We start from the raw sequence: 23833 nt of genomic DNA, 5'->3' as shown, positions 1-23833 counted from the left end.
CCTGGAACGGTCAAGTTATAAATAAAAATACAGTACATGCAGTTTATAGGAAACTGTGTGCATAGGCTCTTCGAAAATTAATTTCTCTGTAAAATTTTAATTAAGTTAAAATTATGGTTGGCTTTGAACTTATTTAGTGTTTAAATTAAATGGATTATTTGTTTTTGAAACATTTGCACGTAAAGCTATATTTAGCACTTAGTCGCGTTAAAATCCAAACAGATTTTTTTCACTGTTAATTTTTTGTTATTTAAGTACCTTTTTATAAAAAAAAATATATATATATAAAATAGAAATATAAAAAAATATCAATTCAGTAAAATCGTTTAGTGGTTTAGGTATTTTTTGAGAAGTCTCATTTTCCTAACAGTGTGTATATATATCTCTCAATGAAGTTACTTGTATTTCCTTCACATTTAAGTCAAGCTTTACACCTCCGCACTTGAGTGCTGACAAGGTAAACGTGTATTTTGTCACATTTTAATTCGCTTTGTCTTTCTTGTTAACTATCGATGCTGACCTTCGTAATAGTTTTTACTTGCAGTCTCTTTTATTATTCATTACGGTATCGTAAATGTATTATAATTTCTGGATGTATCCTGCTTTGTGTGTAACATTTGTATCCTATTGTAAACAGATTGCTGTGACACATCGGCTGACTCTAATGATTGACGTCATTGCCGTAATTTTTGCAGTCTAGCTAACGAAAAAAGACACCTGAATCTGAGAAATTATTTTATAAGCAACAATTGTGATAAAATCACAATATGTGCTAAATTACAGCGTGTTTTTATTTTTGCATTATTCCATTATATACGTTTTTTATTAATTTTTATGCTATCTCTGAAATCTCCAGATAATCTAGCGCAGCTTTTTTCTTGACAACAGAACGATTGCGGGATATATAATATTCAAAAGTTTTTTTTTTACAAACATTATGAGTTATGTTATAGTGGTACTATTTCATCTACAAACTCGAGTTTAAATTGATAAAAAAGCGTTGTTTACATTCTCAAAGAGGGAAAGAAAATTTTTACCCCCGTATTTAGTATATGTAATTTCTGAGTCCTATAATTTCGATTTCTATAAAAATAGAGTCCTGTAATTTCAGTTCTATAAAATATGTAATTTACATGTTATTAATGTGAACTTTTACTTCTATCTTCATTAAATTTCTTTCAGGTCATCTCGATAATTAAAAAAAAAAAACAATTACCTCTCCATTCCAAGCAGTCGTATCGAAGTGATGTTTTTAACTGCAATAGGCTCTATAAAATACAAAAAGTCACAAATTATAAATTTTGACATGAGGTTGAAAAGAAAGATTTGAAATCAGTGGAAAAACTTTCAGTTAACTGCTCACTATGTTGTAACGGTGTACCCTAGTCTTGAAGAAAAAACATTCACTTGCCATTGATAAAAAATTTACTACCAATAATTAAACTTAACTACGTAATTTTATTTTTTGATGGTCAATAATCTTTTTATTTTTTTCGATAAAATCGATAAAATTCGACAAAATTAATGATTTTTTGCGAAGATAATTTTAATTGCATTGTAGTTATTTCTTTTTATTTTGTGTTAGTGAAGTATTCTTTTTTCATTTATATTTTTACATGCACTGTAATCTTACGTTTATTACTACTGTATATAAAAATATATACTGCAATTCTACGTATGCTTTGAACGAAATATTATTTCGTTACGGAAGCTTTGTATTCGGTTGAATTCTGTTAAAACATCTAATCGACGTTTGCAACTACACCTGTTTGTGAATTTATATTTTAGATAATTCTTTGGTTCAAAACTGCTTAAAATGAATATCGTGTTATCACATGCTGCAGTTACTGTAGAAACATTTATTTCATGAAAAATATAATACGAATATATTGTTATAATAATGTCAGGAAAAACGTTCATACATAAACACGTTCAGTTTTGCTTACTTAGAGATGACTTAATATAGTATTGGAAGTTGGAAAAAATTAAATTAAATTTATTTTAGCATAATTCTATCTAACGAATACAAGTGTTAAAGAATCTGATGTCACCACATAACTTCATTGTACGCCTGTTGAATTACTTATCCACATTTTTTTTTAAATGAAAAGTACATAAGATTTTATTTCATTAATAACTTCTGACATTTTTTCATAGTTTTTTATTGTTATTATTGAATTATTATTTAAAGTAATTTTTTTTTACAATCAGAAATTAATTTACACTGAAAGACAAAAAAAAAATTCTTTAATGTTTCTCTAAGTGTGATACCCTTCCTTGAATGGCTTTTTTGCGTACTTTACAGATCTGTAAATGCAGTTTTTCTAACACCCTCAGTTTTAAATAAATTATCCTTCAAAAAAAATTAAAGGTTGATATAGTTTATATTTAAAATATAAAAAATAATACAAAATTTATAATTTTTTATGGCCATACCTGTGTTAGAATGATTTCGCTGATGCTTTTCTTTTATGAAGAGCCTCAGGCACATCCCGAATTAATGTTCAACGGTAATCGGCTTGCATGTTAATATTCCATTTCCCTTTATAGCGGCTTTCCATCACCGAAATGTCTTAGTGGAAACAGTCACCGTGTTCGTCACTTACGTCTCTGAGGTTGTCCGGGAAAAAATCCAGATGTGAGTGGAGGAAATGTATTTTCAAAGACATATTACATCCCATAGCTCTGTGTGAAGAAAGAAGTTGATTAACAATATGTGAAATCATCGGATTTTTGTTTGCCGAGAAAGTTTTTGCAAACGTCTTTAAATGAAGCCCAAGCTGTACTTTCTACATTATTTAACATTGAGGTAAATTCAAAATCTTTGACCAACTCTCTTATTTGATCGGTTACATGATTCTTTGGTTCACGCCAAACCATAGGCACACCAAATGGCAAAGCCTTCCGTGTACCTTTCAGCCATCCTCTTAAATACACAGAACAATTAGTGCATACTATATGAGGAGCCCACGTCTTAACCTGATCACCTATTTTACACTGAAAGTACAAATGATATGCTTTTTTAATTAAAGGTTTAATGTTTTTTGTATTTGATTTTACGGTAAACTAACCAGATACATAACAAAAGGCATCCACATCATTTACACAATTTCTTGGCATTATGACACTACACGGTTAACAAACTTAAGACAGCAATAAGACTGAACAAAATGAATTAATTTCTAAATCCAGTGGCTTAATACAAACAACACAGCTTTGTTTTCAGCTACATGTTTTGACCTTTACAGACATGATTAATCTTGTCCATGATGGCTCACTCTTCAGTACTAAATATGATGTCAAAATATATAACTATGATATGATTTAATTTTTTGTCTGGTATTGTTTACTTATAGCTTATAAATTATGTTAACAAAGTTAAACAATAAAAAATGAGCTAACAAAATAAAATGTAGGAGCTCAAAATACTTGAAAAATTAAAAATATCCTTTAATTAAAATTCAAAATTTTACAAAAATGGTGGGAGATAGACAGATTCTGAGTTCATTTTTTTTTCAGCATCAAAAACAGATTAAAATCATGTATTGCATGTTAGGAAACAAAAATTATGTTTATCGGTGTTATTAATAAATATATTTAAATTTAAAAAAAATATATTAAACAAGGAGATGAAGTCAGATTCGAATCGATGTGTCTTCCCCTTGAAAGATCCAAATGTTTCATTAATTAAAATTTTATTTTTCTATAACTCTGGAACCAGCGAAGGTAAGTACAACTTATGATATATCGTTGAAAAGCTCTCAATGAGGGCTTATTACTACAGTTACCAAAAGGTCCAAAATCCAAAAAACAAAATTATTTGGAGTTTGGGCTTCTTTAGACACTTTTGGTCAGGTTTATTGCAGTCAAAAGGGGAAGTGCACAACTAGATGTTGCAACAGTCCAAAATCCAAAATTTCAACATTCTACGGCTAATCGTTTTTGAGTTATGTGAGATACATACGTTCGTATGTACATACGTCACGCCGAACCTAGTCAAAATGAATTCAGGGATGGTCAAAATGGATATTTCCGTTAAAATATGAAAACCAAACATTTTCGCGATCGCAATACTTGTAATTCATGGGGGTCAGTTGTCGACCACAGTCGTGTATTTTGTGAATTACCCTCCCAGATGAAACCAAGTTTCATATGTAAAAAAAAAATCAAATGTGGAGGAAATCTACGGAATTTTGGTCAATAAAATGTCGAAACCGTTGACAATAAATGTGGAGAGGGTCTTGAGGATATCAATCAACTGTACAAGGACTCGTTTAATTTCAAAGTTAAGGGCACTTAACTTTGAAATTAAACGAGTCAAGAAAATGAGATGGAAGGAATTGTGTGAGGACTAGAAGGTTATCTCTGGGATAAGGCCTACCGAATCGTCATGAAGAGGTTTGGCAGGCGTCTGCTGGTGCTTGGCGAGTATCGGACGATGAGAGAGGTTGAAAAGCTCTTCCCATGTGCTGAACAGGTAGTGGCTGGATCTATGTTTTTTTGAGAGGAAGGGGTTCACAGTTGATGAGGTTATTCTGTCCATTAACAGATTAGGGAACCAAAGGAGTCCGGGACCCGATGGAATCCAGGCTCAAATACTCAAAGGATTGGCTAGTCTAGTACCATGGATCCTGATTGATATGGTGAATAATGAACTGCAGAATGGATTATTCCCAACCTGCTCGAAGGAAGCTAAACTGGTCCTTCTTCCCACGGGTAGAGGCGAGAACCCGGTGGAGGGGTACCGCCCATTGTGCCTGCTCAACAATATGTCCAAGGCTATAGAGATAATGATGTCGGTCCGCATCCTTGAAGAACTGAGTCACAGTGAGGGCATACTCGAAAATGAATTTGGATTTGTAAAGGATAGATCGGCCATATAAGCAGTCACACGGGTGGTTACCAGGGCTTCGGAAATTCGACGGGGCACTTGGAGGACACGGGGTATACCGATGTTGGTATTGCTCGATGTAAATTATGCTTTCGGGTCGTTTCGATGGAACATTATTATGACTGCATTTGCTAAAAAGGCGATTATTTGTTTAAGATGGTTAGTTCGTACTTAAGTGATAGATGAGTGATGGCAGAGACGTTGGAGGCGCGTCTTCACTTTCAGATGTTTGGGGGGGGGGGGGTCCTACAGGAGTCTGTGTTGGGCCCTCTCTTATGGTACATTATTTTTGATGATGTACCTAGGATGCGGTTGCCACCCCATTCAGACGTTATCACCTATGCGGACGGCTTGATGCTGATGGTCAGCGGGAAGACAGTGCAGGAGGTTCAAGTTAGAGGTAACATAGCTCTTACCTTGATTGATGATTGGATGAAAGACCAGGGTTGCAGCTTTTACCCGCAAAATGTCATTATATCATTCTAACCGGGGGAGAAGGATAGATCCAATTGTGCTGACAATTGGGGATCATAATGTTCGAGCGGTGAGCAAAATGTCACGATAGAACAGTCATGTAGATTTAGTGAGCATGTAATAGAATGCTGGGGTAGGGCTGAGAGAACCCTAACTGCCTTGATCGGGTTAATGTCATCACATGTGGCGCCAAGGTCTTCCAAACGCAGGGTTATTATGACGACAGTGTTATCTGTTATTTTGTACGCTGCACCGATGTGGGGTGCGATTAATATCTAGCGGAATTGGATGAGGCTGGTCAGAGTTCACCGCAAATCCCTATTAGAGGTGGTGGCGGCCGACCGGACCGCATCTTATGAGGCATTATCCGTTTTGGCGGGAGTTCCCTCATCGAACTTCTGGTCCAGGAGCGAGTTGACAAGTATTCTGGTGGCACTAAGTCTGAATTGAGGGCAAGGATTCTGCGCATCTGGCAATACCAGTGGCGCACGGGTGAGAAGGCGACTTGGACCAGACGGCTTATACCCAATTTGATCGCATGATATAGTAGAGGTCATGGCGAGCTGGGTTTTTACACGACGCAACTGTTTTCGGGCCACAAGAACTTTAAGGTTCATTTGCATAGGATTGGCAGGAAAGAATCATCATCAGTTTGCATGTATTGCGGTGTTTGCGATACGGTATAACACACACTATTTCAGTGCCCAGAGTGGGGGGAACAGCGCAGGCGCGCTGGTATTACTGGCCTGAAACCAGAAGAGTTGATAAGATGTTAGCATCCAAAGGTGGTTGGAAAAGGACTGACGAATTTGCGAGAACAATTTTGCGTGCAAAGGACAAAGAGGGTAGAAGAAGAGGTTTTTCACTAAATGTGAAGCCCATCACTTCACTAAAAGTGAAGGGATGGGCAGGACAGCCCCAACCAGGAGGGCCAGCTTGCCGAGGTATGCTGGTTCCGATGAGCAGTTGGGAGATCAGGTTGGGGTTAAATTAAAGACCGAGTACCGGCAGCTGGATGGAGGCTCGGGAACGACATAGTCGAGCCTGGTAAATGCTCCCTGGGGATTTGAGGCAGGCGATTTAAAGTTCCAACCAGTGAGCCGACCTACCATGCCGGACGTTCTGCCGGTAGGCGGGGGACTCATTTGAGTTAAAGGACACTCTCCTGGGCTGAGTTTATTTGATTGTATGTCCGGCCCAGAGGAGTAGGGATTGAAAAAAAGGGCGTACAAGGAAGTTATGTGGTGCCATCATCAGATTTCTTTTATTATTACTGATTCTCAGTTCATGTGAATATCACTAAAGTAACTGTCTTAAATTGATCTGTAAACATATTTTTTTTCTTTTCATATGAGTTACAAACGATGATAAGAAAACTAGTTGATGAATAATTAACATATATATGAAAATGTAGCTTTTAAAATATTTTATCTTAAATGGATGCATTACTTTTCCGTCGGTCTGTTTTTTGTGCATTCTTGAAAGTTAAATTTAAAAAAAAAAATTGAAGAAATAAACTGTTTAATAATCGGTTTCGATTTATTGTTTTGTAAGTAAACATTGAATAACTTTGATTCCGAGTAGTTCCCGTTGGTTTGCTTGGCATTTCTCCCGCCACCACCCCATTAGGTCGCTTTAAAGCATAAGACCGAATGTCTGAGCCACAACGGCTACTGAGCCTCGAAACAATTTAGCGACCAGTGTCCTAACTAGCTTCTAGAGCTAACCTAAAAGCGTGAGCGGAATAAGTGGGATACCATACACTACTGGCTGCGTGACCCACCACCCACTTGTCATACATCACTAAAATGGGTAGGCGCACCTCGTCAACTACTAAAATATATGACTATCAATAATTAAATTTATCGCGTCAAAGACAGCAATTCGCACCACGCCTACGCCGCTTAATGCCAGCAAGTACCTGTTCACCATTAAAGCGTTTGGACCTTATGTGGCTAGATAGCTTCCTACAACAGCGCGGTAGGAGTCTTTTCCCTTAGGTAAACTACTGATGTCGATTGAACAAAGCAACCGCATCAAGGAACTCCCACATGGTCCGACAATGCGGCTCTCGCCACACTGACTCGCCGCTTGTGAGTGGCCAATTTTCCCCTTGACTTCTAAATTCCAGGGTGGCCTGAGTTCTGCCCCCCCCTCCCCCCCCCCACAGAGCTGGCCAATCGAACATCATGTGTTCGTTCGACTGGACCTCCCCACAGACGCACAGCTCGTCTGCTGCCAGGCGGAACCGAAACAATATTGGTTTAAATTTACGTGGTTGGAAAGCACCCGACTCCCGTTGCCTTTAAAAACGAAAGAGAGGCATGCCATCCCCCCAGATCCTGTATAAATCTATAGAAGGACCTTCCCTTAGTCGTGGCGTGCCATTCTTGCTGCCATCCTTCCATCGCGAGGCTGTAAAGCCTCCTCCGCAGGCGGGAGATGGGCAACTGTTCGAAATTTAGCACCGGTGCATTGAGATCTCCGTTTCGTTCCGGTACAGGCCCGGCCGGAAACCGCATCCCAAATACCTCGGCCTCCCAGCCTCTTCGCAATCTCCACATAGCCGCCTGAACTTTCATCACTAAATCGATTGGGAGAGCCTTTCCCAATACAGCGGTAGCCTCGTAGGAGTTTGTTTTAAAACCACCAGTACATACAAATAAGGATCTGCGCTGGGCACTCCTTAAACTTTGAATAAGTGGTCGATTTTTTTCCATCTACGCTCCCAAACGGACGCCGAGTAGACCAAGCGGACGCCGCGTGATTCCGAGTAGTAATAACTGTTGGAACAATTTCAAATTAACTATCGAACCATAAATTACTAAAGTTAATAAGCATAAAGAGGATTATTTAAGATTCTGCAGTTAACTTTAAGATGCTGTACATTGATAAGTCAGTGCGAGTGAATACTCAGATTTTTTAATATTTTTATTTATATTTTATCATTTGTTTAAACTAATTTATTTGAAATTTTGAATTAACATATTAATGACTTTAATTTGTTAGAGATAAATGGTATTTCAGTGCTCCTTACTGTACTTAGTTCACTCGCTTTTGTGACCTTCATATACTGTGCAAAAGAAATGAATACAGTTCATACCTTAGTCTTAGTCTATTCATTTGTTATACCCTTCAGCAGTATTACTCATTTAAAAATTATGTGTATTTCTATAGGTCATGTAAATAACCTCCTGCGTACTGTTCTTATTTTCATATCTATTCTTGTTGTAGAGTAGATTGAATTAATGAACTTAATCAGTATAACCCGATTGTATAAAATTGTTTCTTTAAAAAAACTATAGCATAAAAGGATTTTTATCTTGTATTATATTTTAATTTTAAGTATTTATATATATATATATATATATATATATTGCCTCCTACGTTTGGAAAGGAAACGTTGAATGTTTGAAATTTTATAGAATTTATTAGTAAAAGTTTTTATTTACGAAGTGTTGGTCTAATAATGTTTAACCATAGAGATGTAAAAAAAAAGAAAAAGCCCACGTTTTTACGTTGTTTTTTTTGTTTATGAAGATATTTTGTACATTAGTTAATGAATGATATTTTGTGTTTTGATCATTTAATTTTAATCGTCTAGTATTTCTGATAATAATCATCATGTATCAATAGTAATGTATCAGTGTAGTTTAATATTATAGTTGTAAAATTATTGATTGTACTGATATGTTATTATAATTACTTAAAAATGTATTTGACGTACATTTCTCTTAAATTTAATTCATTAGATCTTGATTTGTATCTGTAATTGTTAATCGATTAACGATGAATTAAATACTCATTTTATTTTGTTGCAGTACGCTATGATTCTTACTATCATACTACTTCTGGAAATGACTGCTGGAATAATGGGTTTTATTTTTAAAGACTGGGTAAGTCACTTTTTATTAAACCGTAAATGATGATTTAACTACTTGTAATATGTTCGATGTGCAAAATATATGTATCATTTCTCATTTCAAACATACGTATCTTTTTACGAGTTTGTAACTACAAGCCCGTAAAAAACTTGCGGCACAATTTTTAACATCTGTTCTCAGTTACAGATGTTAAAACTTGTGCCAATTTACTGACGCGATAGAGTAAAAATAGGGATCGGGAAAAAGGGTTTTAGAACAATTAATTACTCATCTGGCGATCATGTGACTGTGATCAAGCGGTGGTCGTCTTTAATCAAATTTTACGATAACGATTGTGAATTGAGGAAACCGGTTCAAGTTCCATAACGGTATAAATACTATGGATAGGATTTCAGTGCTTTTGTTAACGGTCTATTTCTGTTGCTGGAATAAACTTAACTGCACTCAAAAATCAGATTGAGAGTGGAGAGAGTGAACAAGACGACTGCAACTACAACCGGTCTTGCATCATCTTTTAACCGGTCTTGTTACGCATTATAATCTTAAATAAAGAAAGGTCTATGGCATTACACTCCGGCTACTATCGCCATCGAACGATATCATGAACATTCTGAGCAGAAAAGTGTGCGAATGGTAACAGATGTTACGTACTACGTCCCGAGAAAGATAAGCCCAGGTTTAGTAGCACGTGATTAATCAGTGAAATTTCATACATATTTTTTTAAAACTTGTTTTTTTAAATTTATTCTTGCTCAATATTATTTATAAAAGTTATCTGGAAACTGCAGATGTCAGTGATAGAAGGAAGTATTACGATTTTTAATTCATTTTCCATTTAAGTATATTTGATAACGTATAGCGGAAACAGTTTTGAATGTAACAGCTTCCCTTTGGAGGAAATATTCTCCCTAATTTTCTGAATAAGTGAGCAAAGTTTTAAGGACTAGTTCGAAAATTTCGTGCGGTTAAATTCTTATTGTTAAATAAGAATTTTTTCCGATTCCGAAACACTTGGCGAACTATTCAAATGCTGTTATATACTGCATTATTTATCCATATGTAACGTCACCTTTTATTTAATTTTTTAAAAGCAAATTTATTCTAGTTTTTCTGAAATTTTCTCTCTTCTTCCTTTCATAATTTCAGTTTTAAAAAATGTACATACTACATGTATATCACATTACTATGCCTGTGATAATATAATTTTAAATTTATTCCACGTCGTGGTTTTACTAGACTTTTCAGATTATTCAGTCGTAATTTTACTCCTGGAACTACTTAACTGTAATTATTTTGAATTAGACAAATCGTTTTTACTAGCGAATTTAGACTGCCGAATAGATTTTTTTTACCGACGTAGTAGGAATACCTTATGAAAACAATCAAAAGTAGAGAACTAGGTCAATATTTTTATTATCTGACCTTCTTATTACAAGAGTTAATTTAATTTTTGTTCTTCGTTAATCATTACCGAATTACACATTGTGTGTATTCCAAAATTACTAATTTTGTTGATTCTTAAATATTAATTTATTTTTCGTAATACGACCTTGAACATTTTTCCTTTTGTTAGGAGATTGATCTTTAAAAACTTAAAGGACCAGTATTCTATATTTTAAAATTACTTGTTGAATAAAGTTTTAATTGATGTATTTCAATGGAAAATATTACATTTAAAATCATCTGTTTTTAAAATTTGAAAAAACTTTTATTTGAATTACAAGTACAAAATTATGAGGTAAGCAATATTGTAAAAATTTCTCTGTTATATCGGTTATATTACATGAAAGATTTAAATTTTAATTATTCATAAATTTCCTTAGAATAATGTAAAAATGTTTTTAGGTACTATAAAAATTAATGATTGTGTATTTAATTTTACAATATTAGTTTCTTCCCTGCTAAACTACTCCATAGTTTATCTTGCTACTTTAGAGAAACTGTATATGTTTTTTTGTAATTCCTAATTAAATTAAAGAGAAAAGCATTTTATTTTTTAATGTAAGAAGGATTTTCAAGAATTAAAGATCCTTCTTTTCCTCGACTCCTTGTACTGAGGAAATTCATTTAATCGAAGCCATAATGTTGCTTTCTGATTTTATTATGAACTTGTACACATACAAGTACATAATAAAAGTTTGTATGTAATAAAAGCTGTAAAACTTCACAAATTTACGAGTGTTATGAGATTTCAGTGTTCATTCACTAATTACAGCAATCCCCACTGACTAAATAAAGAATTTTATACTTCTCAAGGTATAGTATTTACTATAATAATAAGTTCTAAGTTTTCATGAACTGTCCTAAAAAATTGTGTTACACAGTAGGCTACAAAAAGTAAATATATATCCTATTTTGCTGACAGCATTAAGAACTGAGAAAATGTTACCACCTTGTGTTCTATTAAAAAGAGAAACTTTACCAAATGGTGAGGCTTTTCTGTGTGAAGTTGTAGTTGTACTCAAGAACAGGGTCGGGTGGATTGCTAGTTGATTCACTTTAAGTTAAGTGTGTTTGTGAACAGAGGTCTGAGTTATTGATAAAAACTATGTAGTAAAAATTTTAACTTTTTTATAATATTGTTCTCGAGTTATCATTAAATGATTTTATCCGGTTTGTCGGTTTCTTATATTCGCATTGCACAAGTAAATATGGTAATGATAAAGGGAGCAGACTGGGAATGTTTTGACTTGACGGACATGGTAGATTTATTGTTCTACACAAATAGTTCAGTATAAGGATATGGTGTCATAATGTGTGATGGATATGTTTTTATCAAACATTGTTGTTTGTCAGTGACTAATGATGAAAAATTAATGTTGAATAATTAAATTTAAAAAAATGTCATTATAATAAATCATTTTTATCATATATTCTACTAGTCTGTGTAATTTTAATATTAAAAATGTAAATTTTATAAGTGAAACTGATAAAAATAAACCCTGACTTCAGATTCATTTTTATCATTAAAAAAGAGTTTTGTATCCCATATTAAACTGCAAAAGTGTGATTATCAGTGTAAACGAAATGACCATGGTGTTTTTTCTTCTTTTATTCAAAACCTATAACTGTTTAGCCCGCATAAGAATGTGTGCAATATTTTCAAAGGTAAGATGAACATACACTCATGTCTCTTTTGCTGTCTATTATATTAGTTTTAAATAACATGACTTTGCTTGTCTTTAATCATTGTAAAGAGATCTGCATTAGATATCTGGATGGGCTTTTTTCTCAGTGAAATGTTTTTTATTATTTTAACCGAAGAATGTGTGTTACTATTAATGATGAAATTAAATTTTTAGTAAAAGTATAAAAAAAATTAATTTATAATTTTTTTTAACTAAATTTAATTTAGTAATACAAATCTGTCATAATCCATATATAGTTACCTGCTAGAATAAGAATCTAAGAACCTGTGTTCACTTTTATATAAAATCATTTAATTTTATATAAAAGCTGTTTAGTTAAAATGTTAACTATTCATTATAAAATAGTTAAAACAGTCTCAAGTTATCATTAAACAATTTTATCCAGTTTCCTATGCGGATTATTCAATCAGTGAACTTTTAGAATAAGCCTAAATGCTTTACCAAAGGAATTATGGAATCAAAGAGTGTATTTAGATATCAAAATTATTATATAAAGTTAATAATACGCCATCAGATAAAATCAATATAATTTTTAAACACGGTGAGACCCAAAGCATACAACAAAATCAGTCGTGATTAGATCAATGAATAGAAATTTTGTATTTTAGATTACCAGTCACAAAGCTCAGATGACCTTAGTGCTAATGAAAATGTGTGATCCCATTAAAACACCTCTGTTGATTTGGAGTCACTAGAATCAGTTAACTTTCTCCACTGTTAACGATGAAAATTCATCGATTTAAATTTTCCACTGTTAATGAAATTTTCAAATAGAAGTACAATCTTATATTTTATTATATATTTATGTCCCAAAATTATTTGTTCTTGATGCAGCTACTATTAATGATGTTATAAATCTTCTGTTTATAATGCATAATGATATTTTATAAAGGATGAAAAATTATCCAGGGTAAAAATAAACAATTATGAAACAATAATTAACAATTGTAAATAATTGAAAATAATTTTGATTGTGAATAAGTTTGCTGAAGCCAAAATTATAATTTTGAATTATCACTGATTTGAAATCAAATTTTTTAAAACATAATCTATTTTACAAACAGTTAAGATTGTAGGGATCCAAAATTTCTCCGCTTCTCATTCTCAAAGATCATACTTCAGTCCAAGATGACTTTCAATCCTCTTCTGATTCTGTATTACTTATATATAATTGAAGTTACTTACATATATATACAAGAGTACTTTCGCGATTTTATATGTATATTATATTACTTATGTTACTTAAATATTACTTATATATATATGTATATTGAAGTAAGTATATTCACAAAATGGAGACATGTTATGCCAAGGATGGATATGTATTTTACCTCACTAAACTAGAGTGGTATGAATTTTTCAATACTGTTTGTAAAAAAGCCATCGCAAATTAATGGAAAAATAGATAAATTAGCCTGCAGTTGAACTATGCTTTCACAGAAAATAAATTCAATTATATTTAATTCTCAGCATGTATTAGAAATTGCATTATTTATTAAGTTAAAGTGATTTTAAGATAAAAAATTAAACTTGTTAGTAATACAGATCAGATTTTTCTCCTTCTATGAAGTTTCTTTTCTTAGATAAGTAGTAGTTTTTTCTTTGTATAACCAGAAGTGTAGAAAACCCTTCAAAAGAACAACTCCAACTGTTCCCTAACAACCATTAACTTACCTAATCCATCGGACATAAGACTGCTTGTATTTAGCCCTGTACTTTTGCTGTAATCAGATATGCTACTGAAATCTATTGTCTTAATGGAAGAAAAATAGGAATGTTTCCAGTAGGGATACTGTCAATAGGTTTTCTAATTGATACCTGTAAGAGTAAAATCAGAACAAATATTTAAAAAATAAATATTATGATTTATTTTATAAAGGATGAAAAATTATCCAGGGTAATAGATAATAATTAATTAAGGGTAATAATTAACGACACACTTTAACATCCCTCACAGTCATTTTCCTTTTTTCTCAATCCCTTTGTCAGAAAATGGTCTAAAACTGATTACTATTTAAATCATCTATGAGAAATGGATGCTGATCTATAAACCTACTGCTAGCATAAATTTCCAACTTCCCTGACATGATTCTTTCATTCTCTGTACTATTCTATTAACTACAACTTTATTTGATTTTATCTACTACTTTTCCTTCGTAAGTTTGTTTATATGTGTTGTTTATATATATATATATATGTTGTGTGATCTTCATATCACTTAGTGGTATGCAACGTAACATAATGTAAAGCGAATAGCTAGTCACTGTACAACTTAAGTTTCAAAATAACAGTTTGTCATGCACAAGTAAAATACTACTGTAACTTTGGAAATTTAGCATATCAGCCTGAATGGATTTACTATATAACAGTGACAGATCATAAAAGCCATGATTCTACTATTTTTGTATAGTAAAGAAAATGAATCCTCATTCCATACCCTCTGAAAACATTAACAAATTTTACAATTTTCTTATGAGAACCACCTCCAAATGAGATTTAAATGCTAATTTTTTATCCATACTAATTTTTCATCCATATTTACCAGAATTATACCTTAACACTGTTGTTTCTATAACTATATATATTTCATCAAAACAAAGATGAATTCACTTATAATTACTCGTATTTTAAATCAAGATATAATCGAGAAATTATTAAAGACTAAAATAAATTGATTGATTGATTTTACTCAAACTGTTTTATCCAATCTCTCACTTTATTCACTAAGTCATAAATAAAGGTAATAACCTAATAAGTAGAGGTAACACAAATTATGAAATAAGCTGAACTCAAATTGAATACAGAGAAAATATATTAAGGAAACAATTAAGGTGAGTGTTAGTAATAAAATCAGATTTTTTAAACTTGTATTAGTTTTTTTGGGTTATTTTACATCAGTTTTCTGAGAATTAAATTCTCTACTAGTATTGATAATAAATTTTATGCATTTATTAGTCATTTAAAAAGATTTTGTATTACAAACATAAAAAAACATGTTTCTAGACTACAAATTTTTCTGTTTTATATCAGAAACTATGAAAACTATTGGAAATATGGTTCTGGAACCTGTTTTGTTCAGTTTTTCAGGTCAAAAATTATATAAAATCATCAAGTTTACCCCCTTAATTTGGGTTCCTAGAATTACAGTATGGTTTTAATTTGCTCTCTGCCAAGGAATCAGGGTGAAATCTTTCTGTGGCTGTAACTTGCCAACACAGTGTTTCTGGACCCATGTTTATATGAACTTTTTTCATTATTTTCGCTAGTAGAATGATCTCAGAAAGCGTTGATAACACTACATGATTGATCCAGCATAATGTATAATATTCTATAATTTATATTTCTGATTTCAGATAAAATTGCAGGCTACAGGGGGATTTCAGGCCTTTATAATTCACTACCGAGAAGACCCTGATCAGCAAAACCTAATTGACTGGATTCAAGAAGACTGGGTTTGTTCACTTTTAAATATAGTGTTGGTTTGTCTAACATTAAAAAATTAATTATAGATTGTATGTGTATATTCATGCTTTCCCAAACAAATTATGAGTTAGACAATTCACTGCATATAAAAGGTAAAGCTGTTAAAGTAGAATAAATTTTACCCATAAAATAATTACTATACCTCATTCAAACTGAAGTGGTGGAGCTGTTCCTTTTTGTTGTCTGTGGAGTAGCTCACCATTTTTGATGTAATCTACTGAATAGAACTTATTTATTAATCTGAATAAGGTATATAAAAGAACATTGATGTTTATAGAAATGAATATAAATAACTGTACAAATTTATGTATTGTGTTGTACAAATATTGTGTATTTTGCATACAAATAATATATGTTAGAATTATGTATAAATAAGAATATTGTTTCTACCAACCTCTGTAGCCGAGTGATGATATTTCTACTTTTCATCTGGAAAGTTGCAGGTTCAGATTCTGGTCAGGCTGGATTTTTTCAAACACTACAAAATTCATTCCATAAAAAAATATTAAAAACTTAGGGTGACTAATTGGGTATTAGCTTTTGTCTCCAGCATGAATAAATTATGGAAGTAGTTTCCCAATTTACAACTACCTCTAGTTTCCTAATTTATTCAGCTATTTAGTGAACATAAAAAGTCTTATCTTTTCTTTACTGTTGCCACTAACTATCAATTTATAATCTATTCATTGCTTGTCAGATTTCATTAAAGAGTCCACCATTTGAAATTATTAAATAATTCATTTTCAGAAAACTGGAACATTTACCCAAAAAATTTATTAGGGCTAATTAGCAGCACCATCTTTAGTGAAGTTACCTTCACTAATGCTTAATCGTGTCCATCTCAGAAAGGTTAGAAAGTCCTTGGTTTGTAACTGATGTATTTGTTTTACATTGTGTTTTTGGTAGGTTTATTAGATTTTCTGTTTGTAAAACGCACATTGTTCATATTTTAAGATCTTGGTTTTTATGTGGTTAATGTATTTGTGTGTACTGTTTGTGTTTCTGTAAGGTTATCTGCAAAATTTGATCCTGTGACTATAGTGACGTGTTACTTGTGTTTGTGAGTTAATATGAGCCACTTTGTTAAATTTAGGACAGTTTTTTATACATTCTGTGTAATACTTTCTTAGTTTATAAATTACCAATACAATAAGAACTATAAAAAAATTGCAATACCTTAAAATTTTAATAGACCAATTTAAAAGATCAATTATTATGATGCCATTACTTTTTTATTTTGTAAATATATTTACATTTAAAGAATGTATTTTACATTCGTAGATTTATATACGTCATAAGCAATTTTTTTTTTTTAAATACTTAAAGAACATAAAAAGATATATCAATATAAAAAAGAACCATTATAATTTGCAATTAAATTGTATCACATTTGTGTGTGAATAATTCTTATGAAGAACACATTCATATGCTCTTAGAAAACAGTCAATGTATTTTTTTTTCCAGTAAAATAACTTAAACATGATGTTGATTATCAGAATTTTTTAATACAAAACAATCATCAACAATTTTAGTGGAAGCATTATTAACAATAATCTCATTCAAATTACAATAAGTAATAATAATAGATACTGTATATACACAAAAAAATTATTTAACACTAAATAAGTATTTGTTATACAGTTCATACATCAATTTGAGTAAGTTACTTTATTTTATCCTACTTGTTTCTTTAAATTGTACTGTTTTTACATAAATCAGAAAATGTTAATATTCATCAATGTGTAGAAACAATTATCCAAAAAAAGTTTCTGGTGCTTTTAAAACTTTTGTGTTACTGATTTCTTTTAGGCTCTTATGAACCCTGTAATACGAGTTCTGTAAATAAAGTAATGAGACTGGTTCGGAAAAACTTTTTATTTACAATCCAATTATACATGGACTCTATCACCTTTAAAATAGTTTCTTGGGAAGCCACGCAACACTTCAAACAGTTTTCCCACTCTTCATAGCAGTGTTGGAACTCAGAAACTGGAATATCCTTTAGATGGTCGGTTATATTTTTTTTAATGTTTTCTACTGTTCCAAAATGGTGTCTTTTGAGGTGTTTTTTTTTAAAGTCGAGAACAGGAAAAAGTCACAGGGACTCAAGTCAAATGAAGAAGGTGGTTGAGGAAATACAGGAATGTTTTTCTTTGCCAAAAACTCATTAATTGAGAGTGCAATGTGACAAGGTGCATTGTCATGATACAGCATTCAGTTGTCATTGATGGCTGGTCTCACTAAGGCAACTCTTTTCTGCAGTCTTTCAAGAATTTCTCAGTAAACATATTGATTTACAGTCTGTCCTGTAGGCAAAACCCCTTATGGACAATGCCATTACTATCAAAGAAACAAATTAACATGGTTTGATTTGCTGATTTTTGCTTTTTTGGGATATGGTGAGTTTGAAGTGTGCCACTCCTTTCTCTGGCATTTTGTTTCTGGGTCGTACTCAAATAACCAAGATTCATCACCAGTAAAAACATTTTTTTTTTTAAATCAGGATCAGTTTCAATTCGCCCTAGAAGATCACGGCACACTTCTGTTGTTTTTGTTGTTTTTCTGTTCAACAGTGAGGTTTTTTGGGACCATTTTTGCAGAAACTTTTTTCATGTCCAGATCATTTGTCAAAATTTAATAGACTGTGGTATGGTTCAGATTCAATTATTCTGCAATCATTTTGACAGTTAATCGCCAGTCATATCGTATCAAGTCTCTGGTTCGCTCAACATTATCTTCAATTTTTGACGTTAATGGTCTTCCCAGAGCGTGGATCGTCCACAACTGATTCCTGGCTGAAAATGCTTTAAACCAGCAGAGCATCATCTCCATATGCCCTTTTCAATTTTGAAAAAGTTTCAATAGCCTCACCGAGTTTAACACAAAACTTGATTGCACCACGTTGCTCATAATTAGTATCACTCATTTTTGTAATCCACAACAAAAACTCGTTTCACAAAAAGTTTGTTTACATCTCACGTGGCAACAATAGACTAAAAATATTAATATCTAATATAAATCAACTGTTCATATAACTGTAAGTTTACTAGTAACTTGCTACATTGGCTGCCAAAAAAAAAAACTAGCCTCATTACTTTATTTACAGACCTCATATATGTCAACTGTAGCACTATATACTCCACTACAACAGAACTGTTACTAAAGCAGCCCTGCACAGTAACAGTAAAAATCACTATTTAGCATATTCATCTGGTAGAACCTTCTACCTTTGTTTAATATTTTACTGCTGGTCTTTAGATAAAGGACTTCTACCACCTGATTCCTGGTGTAAATATAAAACCAGAGCCATCTTCAAGACTGGTTATTAATGTCATATTTGTCCATTTGCTGAAGTTATCATTAATGATATCAAAAGTAAAAATTAAATATTATTTTTTTATCTAAAAATTTATCCTAGTCATTATTTGTCATCAATCCTTTTTAAAGCATAAAATCTTATAAGTTGTGTTTATCAACACAATTGGATTTGTTTTTTTTCTTCTAAAACCACTTTGCTGATCACTAATAATGTAATTTTTCTTAGAAAATAAAGTAACCCATTAAACAAAAAGTTTCAACTCTTTCAAAAATTTGGGTTGATTAGACTAATTAGTTCAGAAATTTCTGAGTTTCCAGTATCACATTTTTTCTACATAGCTTGGTTTAATTGTTTTACTCAAATTAACTATTTGGTTGTAGCATAAGTTTCAATGATAGCTTTACCACATCTCTGGTATTTTGTCAAAGACAACAATAGACTGTTGTTACAGGATCTATATATATTAAATCTATTTTTCTGTAATTGGAAATATCCAATTCCATAATGGTTGGTTGTATTTTCATTTATGTTAGCAATAGGCTACATTAGAAAGCTGGGATTCTTCTGTTTGTTGCAATTTTTTTCGTGTTTCAATAAACTTATATTAAAACTTTTACCTACTCAAATGGGACCTGTTGTAAATTTATCATTTTTAGTAATTATAACATTTCAAATGTTTTTTTTTAATAATAATTTAATCATTAACTACCTGCTTGCTGATTTTGATATATTTTTCGAACTGTTAGTTATAGAATGAGAGTAATCCATTTTTTTATGATATTAATTTTTCTTTAATAACAGTTAGAAAAGGATTTGGAAATACAATTTTAGATTCTTACATACATGAATTTTTCCATTAACGAAAGAGAAAGTTTTTTCCCATTTAAAGTTATTTTATTTCATTTGTAAACTATGGGCTTTTTTAATTGTGCTTTTCCCAACTTTCTAATGGGAGAGGTGTATAGAAATATTACATCATTATTTAAAAAATAAGGTGTTAGCTGCAATCTGACTTATATGTGCTTGTAGTTATTGAGACATTATTATTCAAATTTGGATTATAAGAAATCAGTAGGGAGACTGTTTTGGTAACCTTTTAGATAAGTATCAAACTTTTCAATATTTTTTACCTAGGAACAGCTGTAAGTTTTTTTGTAAAATTTCTGGAAGTTTTGGGAAGCTTTCAAAAAAAAAAAATTCTAATCCTTTTTTGAAGATCTGTATTTACTAGTATTAATAAGATTTATTGATTACAATTTTTTTCACCAAAAAAATTAAAGAACACTGACTATGAGCTACCAAATTTAAAGTTTGGAAATGGTACCAATTCTAAAGAATCAAACTTGAGGTTCTTTTTGAAATGCAGAATATTAATACTTCTTAGTTTACTGGATAGCATTATTCTGAAATCATCAAAGTGACTATAATTTTGTGAATATTTCCTTAAGCTAGGTGCTCCTGTTTTTGAAATATCTAATCTAATGTATTCAGGATGTTTGTTATTTACTATTTTCACTACAGTTTAATTTGCATACTCCAGGGTTGCTGTGTTTATTAGTTTAGGTTTTGTTATTAGCGTTATGATATCATCTTGAATATTTTATTTACCATTCTGAAAGTGACATGATAACTTTCTTTCTTGTAAGTATTGGTAATTTTGTGTGACTATTGTATAATATAAATTAATGTTATGTATCTTCTTTCAGTACATATCTGATTTCAAAGTAGATGTCATTTCTTTCTGTCATTTTAAGATAGATGTCATTAAAAACAACACACATTTTCTTTATCAAATAAAATCTCGCTAATTAGTTCTGAAAGGTTATTTGGAAGAAAAAGTCACATTATTTTGAAAGTGAATTGTTAATATATAGTAATTTTAAAGCATTATCATGTTTTGACATGCTGTTCATCTATATTATTTGATCAAGGGCACAGAATATAAATGTGATATGTTAACATGTAATATGCTTGTCACTGCGTATACATATAAAAGTATATTGGTGTATAAATAAAACACAATACATCTGATTGTACATTTTCATTTTCTGTAATTAATTTATTGATATCCTTCATCTATTATTGAAACGTTGTATATAAAGTTGTTGATACCGTTCTCTGAAACTACTGAGTTGATTTCTTCACTTTTTTTTTGAAAAAATGATGTTATTGAGGTTAAAGTGTTTTAAAAAATTGAATTGCTTGATTGCATTTAATACATGCATAAAAATAACATTTTTTAAAGTTGTGTGTAATTAATATTAAACTTGGAAATTATGTAAATAATATTTTGATAATTGTTTTGGTATATCTAAATTTATTCTAAAAATGTATGATCAGTAGTTTGTCTTAATATCTCTGAGTATATCATTAACAGCACATTCTATTCATTTTCAGGATTAAAAACCATATTGTATTCCTTGTAAATGTTACATTAATTCTGGTGATGATGTGTTTTTCATATACTTTAAAATATTCTATTGATCATGACATAGAATCACAATACAATAAAAATAATTAAAAAGGTAATATTTATATGCAACATCTTGGAGTGCTCACATTTGGTACAAGTTAAAAATATTCTAGAATTTTAAAATTTGGAATGTAAAATTTTTTAAAGAAATATATAATACTTCTACACATAATGTCAGCAGTTGTAAAAAGAAATCTGTCATACCTCCACAACTTAAAAGATAAAAAATACCGGATGTATTCTTTGTTAATATTAGAGTTTGTTTTCCATTTTCTTTAATTAAGTTGATATTTCACTTAATGCTTACCACACATCTCAGTATGAAGTCGTTTCTATATTTTCATTTTGAGTCATAAGATAAAACAAAATTATAGATCACATAAAACCAGTGTGGAAAGTTCACGCTCTACTGCCATTTATTGGAGTTTACTCAACCACTTTCATGGTTCAATCAGCAGTGTTATTGATTATTTAACATAAACTCCAGCATTTAATCCTTAATATAAACAGTCCATTTCGATTCGTAGATATTTATTGTTCTACTTTGATTTTTATAATCATGATAAAAATAAATAAATTTTTAAGGTTCAGTACTTCATTGTTTTTTCCCACATTTTTTCTTTGTTGGTTAAAATCTATTATAATTATTAGTAAGTTACAATGTGAATGTAATAAACATTGCATTTTATTACACCAAAGTAAAGGTCAAGATAAAAAAAGGGATTTATAGATAGTTGCTGGGCCCAGAATAAATCAAGATTGATTATATAAACATAAAATATTTTTCAGAATATACTCTAATTCCCGTAATATATGTATATTGTAATTACTGTATTTGGATTTTGGATAAAAATTGGTACTAAATGTATATTTTATGACCTTATTAACTTTTATAAGTTACTGGAAATTATTTTTGTATATATAAACACTCTCATCACATAACTAAATGCGTATATTTTTTTGTAAAAATTTTAAAATATTTTCTAAATTAGCAAAAGTTTTGTGTTAGAATAGCACAATGCATGGAAATCATGCATGTCTTCCTATGCAAAATTTTAAAGAGTTCAAGGCCTGGCCAAACCTGTTGTAAAATAACATTAAGAATTTCTTGATACTTTCCTTGGTCATCTTTCTCTTGTTGGGTTCAAATTAATTACACATCCTGACCTGATAATCTGTGGGTATAATAAACTATAGATACATTCATCACATTAACAAGGGATGGAGACACATTTGGCGATGAATAATCCATATAAATTTACACCAATAAACCAGATATATAGAGGCTTAAGATATATAGATATATAGATTTATATAGATATATAGATTTTTGAAAGTGTATGTTTGGAGTGTCGCTTTATATGGAAGTGAAACTTGGACAATCGGAGTATCTGAGAAGAAAAGATTAGAAGCTTTTGAAATGTGGTGCTATAGGAGAATGTTAAAAATCAGATGGGTGGATAAAGTGACAAATGAAGAGGTGTTGCAGCAAATCGATGAAGAAAGAAGCATTTGGAAAAATATAGTTAAAAGAAGAGACAGACTTATAACCACATATTAAGGCATCCTGGAATAGTCAGTCGCTTTAATACTGGAGGGGCAGGTAGAAGGGAAAAATTGTGCAGGCAGGCAACGTTTGGAATATGTAAAACAAATTGTTAGGGATGTAGGATGTAGGATGTAGGGGGTATACTGAAATGAAATAACTAGCACTAGAAAGGGAATCTTGGAGAGCTGCATCAAACCAGTCAAATGACTGAAGACAAAAAAAAAAAATAGAGGCTACCGGGTTATCATATGAATCGACCAGTTATAAAATAAAAAAATTTTATTCTACTAGAGTTAAAAATAAATTTCCAGAATCTGCATCATAAATAGCAATCAGTAACGCGATTGAAGAAAATGAGACATACCAGGCTAATATGTAGACACTATGTTGTTATTATTTCTTAAAATAATTTACATTTTATTCCTTTATTTCCTTTTTTGATCAAAATTTATAACCAAAATTTAAATGTTCTGTTTCTTTTGGTATGATAATATAATACATTATATTTTTAAAGAAGTAAATTTCTGGATGCCGAATTTATATTAACAGTATCTTACTTAAAATTCTATAATTTTCCACCACTAAACTTTTAAAAGCAAAAGTAAAAAGTA

At 31.2% G+C, this 23833-nt stretch overlaps 1 protein-coding gene across 6 annotated transcripts in view; it reads left to right on the top strand.

Moving 5' to 3' along the window:
• The window catches only part of Tsp26A (Tetraspanin 26A), a 263618-nt gene that overhangs the window by 203027 nt on the left and 36758 nt on the right, over positions 1-23833 (top strand). For all 6 annotated transcript variants that reach the window (XM_075365710.1, XM_075365690.1, XM_075365676.1 and 3 more), the window contains exons 4-5: positions 9187-9261; positions 15752-15850. In XM_075365710.1, coding sequence (XP_075221825.1) covers positions 9187-9261; positions 15752-15850 — 174 coding nt within the window. The remainder of the gene's footprint in view (positions 1-9186; positions 9262-15751; positions 15851-23833) is intronic.

Source organism: Lycorma delicatula, chromosome 1 (genome assembly GCF_047948215.1).
Source record: "Lycorma delicatula isolate Av1 chromosome 1, ASM4794821v1, whole genome shotgun sequence".
Classification (NCBI taxonomy): Eukaryota; Metazoa; Arthropoda; class Insecta; order Hemiptera; family Fulgoridae; genus Lycorma; species Lycorma delicatula.
Note: the sequence above shows the minus strand (reverse complement) of the source record. Positions and strands in the feature narration are given on the sequence as shown.